The following is a 12,238-nucleotide window of genomic DNA, read 5'->3' on the forward strand; positions in this document are numbered from 1 at the left end:
CATTGATTTTAAATCAATAGAATTCCATGGTTTCAATTGAAGCTACAAAAGTTTTCTAAAAAAAAAAAATGAAAATCAACCATGCCCTTAAGAATTTCGACAGAACCCTTAGCATTTTCATCGACATCAGAATTCAAAAAACTATCGCTCAAACCAAAGCCATCAAATATGCATATTAATCCTTTACCGAAGTATCTAATTTGACTGAAATGATACATGTATTGTATTGAAGAAACCCATCAGTATTTCATCGACAAATGACTTATCGAACAGACTTGAGCCTCAATGAGTTCCAAAAGTGGCTCATCGAAAATATTATTTTCATCGACAAATGGTATGTCGAGCAAACCACAGGAAGATTTCATCGATAGGACTTTTTCGAGGAAAAGAGCGTATCGAAGAATCACAAAAGATGTTGACCGAAGATGTCTTTCTCACCGAAGAATAAGACATCGATGAAACACGAGAGATTAGCATCGAAGACCTGTTATCGGCCAAACATAAAGAGTCGAAGGAGACTATTTGTCTTTCACCAAAAGGGGAGATTTCATCGACGCCAATGCAAATATAACACGTGAGATAAAGCCTTTCGATAAAAGTGAAAAGGTCAATGAAGTCACAAATCTCCTTGACGATGATGGTAGTTTCATCGAAACTAAGGCAACATCGATGAAACATGACATTTCGAGGGAAGATAAAGTTAAGATACCGAAGTGCATACTTCCATCGAAAAAGGGTACGGCCATAAAATTGATGAGCATCGATGGCCAGTGTGAAGTGTTGCTAGACGAATGATTACTTTATGCCGCGAGAACCAATACAAGTCTTAATAAAGTCACTTCATCATGAATTCAAATAAATGCCCCTATGGCCGTTGTGCAACTGGTAATGGTAACCGATAAAATCGCCATGAATGCTCGATAAATTGGCAAAAGAGGAAACACTTATGAGCAACGCTTGAAGAATTCACAACCAGTTTCAGAGAGCCGAAACGATTCAAGAGCAAATTCACGAGTGGTCTACCTTGAATTCAAGTAAGTCTTCACTCTCAGAGCTCTGTAGTGATAATGGAGGGGTCATCTTCTAAAAAGAATAGGGCTGGGAAAGTTAAAGAGACCCAGCCCCCGGAAGACAAACCTAAGAGGCAGAAAAAGGAAGGGCGCTCTTTGGCCCAAGACCTAATTGACCAATGTCCTGCGTCAAGCCTTAGGTCTAAGAAAATTAAAATGGATGAGGAAGGACTGGAAGATAGATTTGAAGGCCCAGGGGATACATGGATAGAGATAAGGGGTCATGAATTGTTTATTTTTGGGTATATACGAAGGAATGCACCCGATCCTATGAATAACTTGTGGAGGTTGAATTTGGGGAAATTGGTAGTGGCTAATGTCTTTGTGAATGTTGAACTCATGAAGTCCCTAGCCAACAATTATGAACCCAAGACCAGGACCATATGTGATTATATGGGGAGACCAATACCATCAATTACCAAGGAAATTATTGACACTGTGTTTGATTTAGATTGGGGGTTCGAAGAGCAAATTGATACTAAGAAATTGACACAAGAGTACTTCAACTTAGAGGAAGTTTATAAGAGGTGGAGACTCCCTATCCATAGACCCAGGGTTGCAGGATCATTAGTATACATACTACTATGCTGCTCAGGTTTTGGGAATAGAGGCTCATCCATTGATGGATATCGCAGCTATGGTCATTTGTGCAGATTTGCAATCTAAAGATCCCCGGTTATTCGATTTTTCTACCTATCTTGTTGATGCCATCAATCATGGACTGGAGAAATTGAAAGGAGATGTGATTAATGTGCATTTCAAGTATTACTCTGATCTTATGCATATGCTATTGTATGTCGAGCAAGACAAAGGGTTATGGCCAGACGAGTTGTGCATTAGGGCATATGATAAAGCTGGGGTAAGGAAGCCTGTGCAATTATGGGTATCTTCATGGGACCAAAGATACAGCAACAACCAGTACTGCCACTTCGAGGAATATTTTGTTAAGACATTACACAGATTATTAGGGTACCCGTGTGATCATGCTTTGTCCCCTGAAATTCAAAGATTCTTGAGGCCAAAGGATTATGGCGAAGATACTGCAATTGAGCACAACTGGGGAGATTTTTATTGCTTTTCGGATTGCACTCAGATAGGAGTGTATGGATTTGAGGGAAAACCGTATGTATTGCCTATCACTGTGCCTAACAGAGTGGCCAGCCTAGAGATTGTCAGGCAGTTATCAATAGTAAGCGCCCAACATTTAACTGATCATGGAAAACAATCCATTGTGCCTGGATTACTTGTCTTTTCAGACTTTGTTGTCAAAAGCTCAAAGAGTTATGGTTTGCTACAGAATAAATTGGATTACTACAAGATGGTAGAAGGAGACCCCAAGCCAAAGTTTGATCCGGAAGGATACATAGGGGCTGCAAGGTCATCCCAGAAACTCAGAGCTAGAGAGCATGTGTCACTCATGCCTGATGATTTCATCAGAAATATAAAAAGGGAAGAAGCTAATGAAAAAAGAGCTAAGTATGAGCGAGTGTTCCAAGCCTATAAATGGAAGCTCTTCCGAGGGAGAATAAACGAGGACATGCTTCAACACATCAAAGATCCCTTATAGATCAAGCAAATAAACTTATGGAGCATGAGCTAGAATTGCTTGAGGGAGTGCCCGCTTATGTCTATGGCAAACATATCAAAACTGTCAGGGATACAGAGCCCTTGGCCCAGTTATCTCCTCAATCTGTTTCTAATGTTTTTCCAATTGACTCTCCCAGAGAAGAATATCCTCCTGGATTTGAGGATGGTGTACAGATGGATATGACCACGGGGCAATACAATGTCCAAGACATTGGAGATATAAGGATGTTTGAACATGAGGGTTTCATTGCTGATGATGATTTCATTTCCTCCAATGAATTTGACACATTTCTATACCAGCATAAAGGAATACAGGTTAGGACTGCTATGAAAGATAAGACAAAGGATGAACAAGCCCAAAGGTTGCAAGAGGAAGTGGATCGTGCTAAAAAGGAGATGACACCTGAGAAAGGAAGGCAATTACTTAAGGACGCTGGTGTGCTGATCTATTCAAGGTGGGATATGAGATCTGCATTGCTGTTTGACGGTTTCCTCAAGAAGCAAGACCCTAACAAGCAGATCATACCAGAAAAGATAGACAAGATCTTTATGGGCTCAGGATATGATCCAGATCAAAAGGCTCTCATAATATGGGCCTTGTATCCAAAGGAAAAGAGACCTATTCTGGTTGATACGAATCAGGTTTTTGGCCACTTAATGGTCCGGCAAGTTGGGAAAATTGATCCCAGAATCACAGCCAAGTTGAATGTGGATGTAGCAAAATAGAACCAGGAACAAACAAAGTTTTTGGTCAAAGAGAACAGCATTTACAGAGGCTTGTATGACAAGGCTACTGAAGAAGTCTAGAGGTTACAAGGACAGTTGTCACTAAAGACTCCTATTATGGGGGAACATGAACCAGATATGGGTTATCAACCTGACTTAAGGGTCTTAGATGCTATATCTGATGCTACCTACTGGAGGATAAAGGCTGAAAAGTTAGCCAAGCAATTAACCAATGCCCAACAAAAGATGAACAAGTTGGCGAATGATGTCATTGAGCACAGGTTCAAAGCTATGTTGCCATATGCTAACCAATATTGGAAAGAATACACAGAAACTGTAAAAGCTCTAAAAGAGCATGAGAGATTAAGGGAGAGATTGCAAGATGTACTGAAGGACAATAAGGCCATGACTGCAAAGGAGAGAGCTCAAGGGGGCCAATATCTGGTGGAGCATGACAAGTACACAGACATATTGAATAAAGATCTCCAGATGTTGGACAAAGACTGTGTTGCAACGATACTGACTATCTACAAGGATGGTGAACTGACCCCATAAGAGCAATGGCAAAAGGAATTTGCACAGATTAAGGAGAAGGCAGTGGCTAAATTCAACCAGAAAGAAGATATAGCCCCACATATCAACCAGGCGGTGTTTGATCTCTTCTCACTGGAAACAGATATGAAAAAAAGGAGCGCAGCCATTAGATGCAATAAGAATGACGGTTATATTAATTATCTTGGTATGCCTAAACTTTTCATCTTTCACTTTGTTAAACAATTGTAATTAAGTTGTTAATGATGAAGGGACATAACTCTTCATAGAATAGGTGTTGCTCACTTATTTATATGAGCAAGTTTTGGAAAAATGGAGGACACAATTTAGAAGATAGCATACCTGATAAATACTATAGCCTCTGGCAAACTATTGTACTATTTTGAAACTCTAATAGAATCAGTTGTTTTCTCTGCATATGTGTTGTGGATCATCTTATCTTCTATTCGCAGTTGTTTGTGATATTATCTAAAGTAGATAAGGTTATTTGTATTCTTACAGTGAAGTTTATGTTTCTATGTTATAAACTTGGATTAAAAGGCTCTACTTGTGAATTGTAATTGTTCCTTGTAGTTCTTCCTTGGATGGTCCTTTAAGGTTAAGGTTAAATTCATTCAAGCGGTTTATGATATAAAAATTTAGCAAATCTCATAAGAAACAGTAACTGACATATTTACCAAATGGGGTAGGTTTAAAAACTATCTCACAAATCATACTCTAAGTCCTAGAGAAATATAAGACTTTGTAGCCTAAATAACAGGAAAGACACTGGTCATTCACAAATCATAACTTTTACCATACCAATCACCTTTACTTTAAAGCAATAGGAGTAGTTGAATAGGATATATAGAATCAACTAGCAATAGTGTATACATATAAATTTCAAGCACAAAGATCGAATAGCTTCCACAACCACCATCTTGAACTCATCTAAAAGACGTCTATTCCAGAAACCTTTGCCATTTTGAGATAGGGGTCAATTAGATCAAAATAATCAATCTGCTATAAAAAGCATTAGTTATCAAACGCTACTAGTGAATAGGTATACCCGCCTAGGTCTTGTAGAGCCTAAAGTGAGGGAGTTAGTAACCAAATAGGTTCACTCTATAAGTTGGCCAAGTCAAATTGGAGGGTTTGATCATAGGAGTTGGCATTTCCTTAGAACCTATCCAATCTGTTGATTTGAGATCCAACAAAGAGCATCTCTCAGACTTGATGGAGAAAAAGTCCAACCTTCATGTGGTAATTGGTGATGATGCTCAGTATTCAGTAAGAGGCTTTGGTAGCACTTCTTTAAATTTAGAATCCAGTATGTCTTTGCATCTTAGTGATATCTTATTTGTACCTGGAATTAAGAGGAATTTAATTTCTATTTCTGCTCTAGAAGATAAAGGTTATCAAATGGCATTTTCTGAGGGTAAAGTACTTGCATGGCCTAAGAAATCTAGTATTAAATCTGCTCATGTTATTGGAAATAGATATGACAGTTTGTATAAGCTTTCAACTAACCCCGTTCGAGCACTCATTCATGAAGTTCCTGAATCTAGCGAGCTATGGCATAGAAGGCTCGGTCATCTTCACTATCAGGCACTTCCTTCACTTGAAAAGATGGTTAAAGGTATGCCTAAACTTAATCAATCTCATGATGATGCTTGCAAAGGTTGTGCATTAGGTAACACCACTAAAATTCCATTTCACAAAAGTGAAAGTAGAGCTAAAGACAAATTAGCACTTGTTCATTTTGATCTATGTGGACCTATGTCTGTTCCTTCACCTAACGGATTTCTATACTATGATACATTTATAGATGATTTTTCTAGAAAGACTTGGATTTACTTTCTAAAATCTAAATAATCTGATGAAGTGTTAAGAAGGTTTAAAGAATTTAAAGCTCTAGCTGAAAAAATGTCTGACAAAAGAATTAAAGTGTTGAGATCTGACAATGGAGGTGAATACACCTCAAGTAGCTTCAATGACTTTTGTGTAGAAACAAGAATTAAGAGGGAATTTTGTCTTCCCTACAATCCTCAACAAAATGGTGTAGCTGAACAAAAGAATAGAACCATCATTGAAGCTGCTAAAGCTATGATTCATGATCAGGACCTACAGACCTTCTTATGGGCTGAAGCATCCAAGACTGTTGTGTACATTCAGAATAGATGTCCTCACCGTGTCCTGAATAACATAACTCTCGAGGAAGCTTTCACCGGAGTCTAACCAGATATCAGCCACCTAAGGATTTTGGGAGTCCTGTCTATGTTCATGTACCAAAGGAAAAGAGGACTAAGTTAGAACCTTTCGGGAAGAAGGGTATTCTTGTTGGGTATAGTGAATCTTCCAAGGCATTTCGCATCTACATTCCTAGTCAAAAGTACATTGAGGTAAGTAGGGATGTCACCTTTGAAGAGAATATTGCTTTCAAGAAATCTAAAGGTTCTCTTGTTGATAATGATAAAGAAGTTAATGATAATCAAAATATGGATATTGATACTAACCCTAAGATTCAGAGGGAGCCTATTGAGCCTCCTAAACCTTTTGAGCATGATGATCCTCCTGAGCCTCTGGTTCCAACTGATGGACCTAGAGATATTGCAGTTAGCAAGAAAAGACCACTTTGGGTTAGAAGCACAATTCAAGATGCAAAAACGTTTGCAGCTCCTAGTGGCACTTTTGGAGAAAGTAAGAAACCTCAGAAGCTCTCTAACTATGTTGCAATGATGTGCAACATCATTGAGGCTGAACCATCCACCTCAAAAGAAGCTATGAACCAGCAAGCTTGGAAGTTAGCTATGGACGAAGAGTATCAATCCATCATCAAGAATGATGCTGACCCTAACATTTACTTTAAAGTATTTAATGGTGAAATGCTAATTCTGGTTTTATATGTTGATGATTTATTTCTAACTGGTGAAGATAGTCTCATCATTAGGTGTAAGATAGAATTAGCTACTGAATTTGAAATGAAGGATCTAGGTCTAATGCATTACTTTCTAGGGTTAGAAGCGTGGCAAAGACCTAATGAAATTATTCTAAGTCAAGGTAAATATACTATTGATATATTGAAAAGATTTGGTATGATGGATTGTAAACCTATGTCTACTCCTATGGAAACTAACTTGAAGAAGTTGAGTATTTCTGCAGCTAACTCTGATTTTGCAGATCCCTCAGAGTACAGGCAGTTTATTGGATCCTTGATGTATCTAGTCAACACTAGACCAGACATCTGCTATGCAGTGAGTGCACTTAGCCAATTCATGAACCAGCCAAAGCATGTTCACTTGGTGGCAGCCAAGCACATCCTGAGATACTTGTGTGGAACAATTGGCTATGGGCTGAAGTATTCGATCAACACAACAATCAACTTGGAAGGCTACTCTGATTCTGATTGGGCTGGAAGTGTTACTGACAAAAAAAGCACTTCAAGAATCTGTTTCAACTTGGGTTCCGCTATGATCTCTTGGGCCAGTAGAACACAGTCCTCGGTTGCATTAAGTACTACAGAAGCTAAATACATTGCCTCAAGTGTAGCAACTAGAGAAGCATTTTGGCTTCGCAAGCTTCTTGCTTGGTTGTTTGGACAACCATGGGAATCCACTGTTATTTATTGTGATAATCAGAGTTGTATTAAAATGTCTAACAATCCTGTGTTTCATGACAGGTCAAAACATTTGGAAACTCATTATCACTATATTCGTGATATGGCAGAAAGAGGTGTTATCCAGCTGAAATACATCAGCACTGATGAACAGGTTTTTGATATTCTCACCAAGCCTCTAGCTCGGGTGAAGTTTGGGTACTTCAGAGAGAAGCTTGGACTGGTGGAGAACACAGCATTGATTGAGAGGGAATCTCAATCTTAGTGATGCAATTCAGTTTGCATCTTCCACCCTCTGCAGGCAATGCAAGGTGACAATGTGTCTTTCTTTGGGAGAAGACTGAGGTGTAAGACCTCTTCCACCCTCTGCAAGCAATGCAAGGTGGATCCATCCTCTACGGGCAATGCAAGATGAAAGTCATGAATGGATCATGACATGTGGCAGTTATCTTCCCTAGCTAAGAGGGAGTGTTGAAATTGTAGCTAGCTCGGATACCTATTGTATACACTTGTATTATCCTCTATGTAAATATGCCATTGGGCTGGACCCAAAATGTAACATGAAAGTCATCTTAATAAGTTATTGGGCTAGACCCAAATGTAGCATGATAAAGCAATATGATGTGTCATTGGGCTGGGCCCAAAATGTAAAGTGCAAGAGCAATTAAACAACTATTGAGCTGGACCCAAATGTCCAACGTGGGAATATACAATAATAATATATTATTATTCATGCAAGCCGACCTGAGGGTAATTAGCGCCTATGGTTGATATATAATACTCCAAGATGAAGTCATTTGACGACATAACACATTCATATGTTCCTATCTGCTCTCCTAGCAACAATTCTCTCTAATGCGAACTTGTGCAAGGCGATTATGCAAGGTTGAATATAGCGAAGTTGTCAAAGTTCATCTCAAGGTATCTTGTGCAAATCAGATCCAGACTTCTGCTGCTTCACCTTATCATCTGCTGTTAATGAAGGGCTGCATCCATCACTGATTTCTTGAACTGCAATCTGAGATAAGTCTTGTAAACTATCCATATTTGAGATAATACATATCACATTTAAAGGCTGGGTTTTTCACCAACAGGAGGGAAGTTTCCCAAGGTATCGGTGTCTTGTGTTTTATTGCTGTTACTGTTCTTGTGTCTTGTGTTTTATTACTGTTACTGCTTATACACAGTCTGATTATAATCAAATTGATTAAATTAACATCTGATTGCTTTAAAATCAACATACCTGACAAACCTGATAAGGTAATTTTGATAAAGCAATGATAATCATAGAAACCCGATAAATAATGCATATACAGATAATATTAAGGGGTTAGCAAGGTTGATTGATTTGATCAAATGTGTAAGGCCAATAGGCCACTTACACATTTGATCTGCAGAGTCAGCCCTATAGGATTCCAACTGCAGCTATATCATCAACATGATCTTGGTTGCTTCAAGCATAATCTCACACTCTTCTCTCTCTTATATCTCATGTTTGAGAGAGTCACAACTCTTCATTCCTCTTTTGGGCATGGATTTTTAGAAGCATCTTGCTGGCTTTGGCAAGTTGGCTAGTAGTGAGTTGATTTTTGGAAAGTTTCCTTGGCATCCTTGGGTAATTTTGGCAACTAGTGGCTTTGTAATGGATTCTTATGAAAGTTGTCAAAAACAATAATTTCTTTTCATGCAAGTTTCCTCCATGTCAATGACCGGGGTGACCTTTGGGTGGTCCTCTAGAGAAAACAATGAAATTCCTAGTGACATCACCCATTCTACCAACCACTTCGATGTGGAAATGTTGACTATGTCCTTGAGTGCACCAGATTCTATTAACTTGCCTATTTTGGCCACCAAGAAGGTGCCATTGGAGCCTGTGTCAAGGGCCCTACCACTTTCCATGTATTCGATGCCCTTGTTGACTGCCAACTTCTCTGAGTCATCCTAAATGAGGCCATGGAAGTGCAGATTACACTCGCAACTAGGATAAAAACCTCAGTTCGAGGCAGCCAGGTAAAATGCCACCCGACTGAGCATAGCTAGTTGCATTGTTAGCTAAAGCAACTCTGTGGAAAACTAATGCCTATTATTCTACAGGAGAGCTGTTCCAGTCCAGTACCCTGCACCTAAAAATCCATCAGAAACAGCACATGGACTTACACAGGGAGATCGCTGTTCGCATACATTATCTGCTGTACTGGGACGAAATCCCCAGGACTGCAACTTTGGAATTCAGACAAACCTTTCTCCAGTTGTCATCTTTCTCAGGCACTATAACCTAAGAGAGGCAGTTTGATCATCACGTACTGGAATCATCATAGCTAGAACAGGAGGACGGTTCACGCATTGAGGCCTATCTCATCCTCATGCCAATTTTGGTTGCCTTTTGACAGTACCAGCATGACTAGCAGATCTGAATGGGTGTTTCCACAGAGATTCCAGCACTGATAACCTGGGAAAGAGCCTTAGCAGTGGTAACCCCAGATCACTACTCTCCTACAGTTAATAGACTGTTTTTTAGCACTTACATCTGCATATTAGGAAACTCGGTTTACTCTAAATCTGTGTAATAGTGTATGCCAGCATCAATTCAAATTGTTCTTTTCATCACATGTATCAGAGGATCCTTGAATGCAAATATACACAGTCATCCGTTGGATCTCAAATTGACTGAGAGAGAATATTATAAATTTTCTTTATTGCTGCAAATAGTGATGTGGTTTAATGAATGTTGAAACAGTTCGAGTGTTATGTAAGCACTCTATATAAACAGAAATTTATCAAACAATAACAGCAGTTAAGAAGTTGCTTTAATTTCTGCCCTAGATCTTGCACAGGAAACTATTGTAAATTCTCTAGGGATATAACAGAATGATGCAATAAGCGGTGGTGTTAGGAATACTACATCATTAGATTTGATACTATGTTTGTTATGGTTTGTTGATACAAACACTAGAATATCATGTGTGTGTAATTTACTGCAATTAGTTGTAGAGATTACAAGTTGTTAGAACTACTTGTCTATGTAAAGGAGTGATGATAGGAGATATTACAGCTCTCCTATATTAATTGATTATTGAATGGTATAATTGATGAATTGTAGCATTTCAGAAATTCAAACTAGTTAATTTCAATGTTTGCTGCCCGTTTCTCAACTATCTCAGCATTGGAATAGGACGCTAACTCAATACAAGAATCGTCGTGGCCTTCAAGGGCTCATGTTTATATGCCAAACATCACAATTTTGACCTGTCCACAATTGCTCAATTATTTTCTAAAAAGTCAAATTATTCACTGCACAATGAGAAAATTCATGATTATGTCTATATTTAATTAAACAATATTTTGTAATCCAGCTTCTTTTTTGTTTTTATTGTAGGTAATTCTAGGTTCTAAAAATGTCAGATTTTGTTCATGTTAATGTATTTTTCCTATTAATAAAAAAAGCAGCAGAAGTAGCACTGAAAACCTATCCATTCTTACGAAACCAGAGAATTAAGTTAAAAACTTTATTACGCAAAATAGAAAGAAATTTATAATTCACAAGATGAAAGTTAAAAGATAGGGTATGAACCTTGGATGAAAGCAAGCAAATACACAGACGGATAGAGCATTGTGCATCTCACCTCGACGGGCATGGCCAGCTTGCTGCCGCCAAGGCCCTCCACCAACTTCGATTCGTCCACCACAACAACAAATTTGGAGGAGGCAGCTTCGACCATCTTTTCGCGGAGAAGAGCGCCACCGCGACCCTTGACCAGGTTCAGCTCCGGATCAACCTCGTCGGCACCGTCAATGGCCAGGTCAATCTTCGGATGATCATCTAGTACTGACAAAGGAATTCCCAGCGAGGCCGCCTGCTCTGCCGTCCGCTTCGATGTGGGAATGCCAACTATGTCCTTGAGAGCGCCAGATTTCATTAACTCGCCTATTTTGGCCACCACGAAGGCGGCAGTGGATCCCGTGCCGAGACCCAACACCATGCCGCTTTCCACGTATTCGACAGCCTTGTCAGCCGCCAGTTTTTTCAGGTCATCCTGTGTGACGACCTTGCTTGCTGCCATGGCTTTAACACTAAGCCTCGGCCAGCTTGTTGAAAAATGACACTTGGATTTGAATGCCCGAAACCCAGTCTGATTATTAGAGATGCATTTGCCGGAGAAGGCGGACGCAACGGAAGGAGCATTAAATGCTGCTGCCGCCATAGCGAATTGGAGAAATCAAGTGAAGAAAGGAATGGAATATTGCACCTGTGAATATAGAGCTGAGTTGGAGAATGATGCCCTTCCGTCCACAGTGACGCTATCCCTAATTTCGACGAGGTATTTAACTGCACGGTTCCAATTTTTCGCATCTGCTGTTGGTTGCTTTGGCTAATTGGTGCTTAGTAGGCAAAATAGTGGACAGCTTTTTTGTGAACTAGATTTTAAAGGAGCCTAAAAACAAGACGATGAAAAGTTCATTAATGAATATTACATATATTTATAATAGATAATTTTTTAGCTTTTTTAATCATAATTAGTTCATTTGTGCTAACTATTGTGGCATTTGTCCACTACTACTAGACTATTGCTAGATATTTTGAGTTATCTACTATTGGCGCAAAGGTGATTATGTATCGGATGGCACTTTGAAATTACCACTTTTTTATCTTTGCGCAAATAATGAATTTCACAGCATGCATTGTTAAAACCAAAAAAAAAAATCAAAA

At 39.1% G+C, this 12,238-nt stretch overlaps 1 protein-coding gene across 2 annotated transcripts in view; it reads right to left on the reverse strand.

Moving 5' to 3' along the window:
* Window positions 1-11,913, reverse strand: part of LOC131061408 (probable ribose-5-phosphate isomerase 3, chloroplastic) — a 47,701-nt gene extending 35,788 nt beyond the window's left edge. Inside the window, exon 1 of one of the 2 annotated variants that reach the window (XR_009110534.2) lies at window positions 11,102-11,913. Coding sequence is in view for 1 of the 2 variants with exons in the window: in XM_057995052.2 (XP_057851035.1) it covers window positions 11,154-11,732 (579 nt within the window). In the remaining variant the exon portion in view is untranslated. The remainder of the gene's footprint in view (window positions 1-11,101) is intronic. The other variant, XM_057995052.2, reaches the window with a different exon arrangement.
* Window positions 11,914-12,238: the final 325 nt, after the last annotated feature.

The sequence above is a fragment of the Cryptomeria japonica genome, chromosome 8 (assembly GCF_030272615.1).
Source record: "Cryptomeria japonica chromosome 8, Sugi_1.0, whole genome shotgun sequence".
NCBI lineage: Eukaryota > Viridiplantae > Streptophyta > Pinopsida > Cupressales > Cupressaceae > Cryptomeria > Cryptomeria japonica.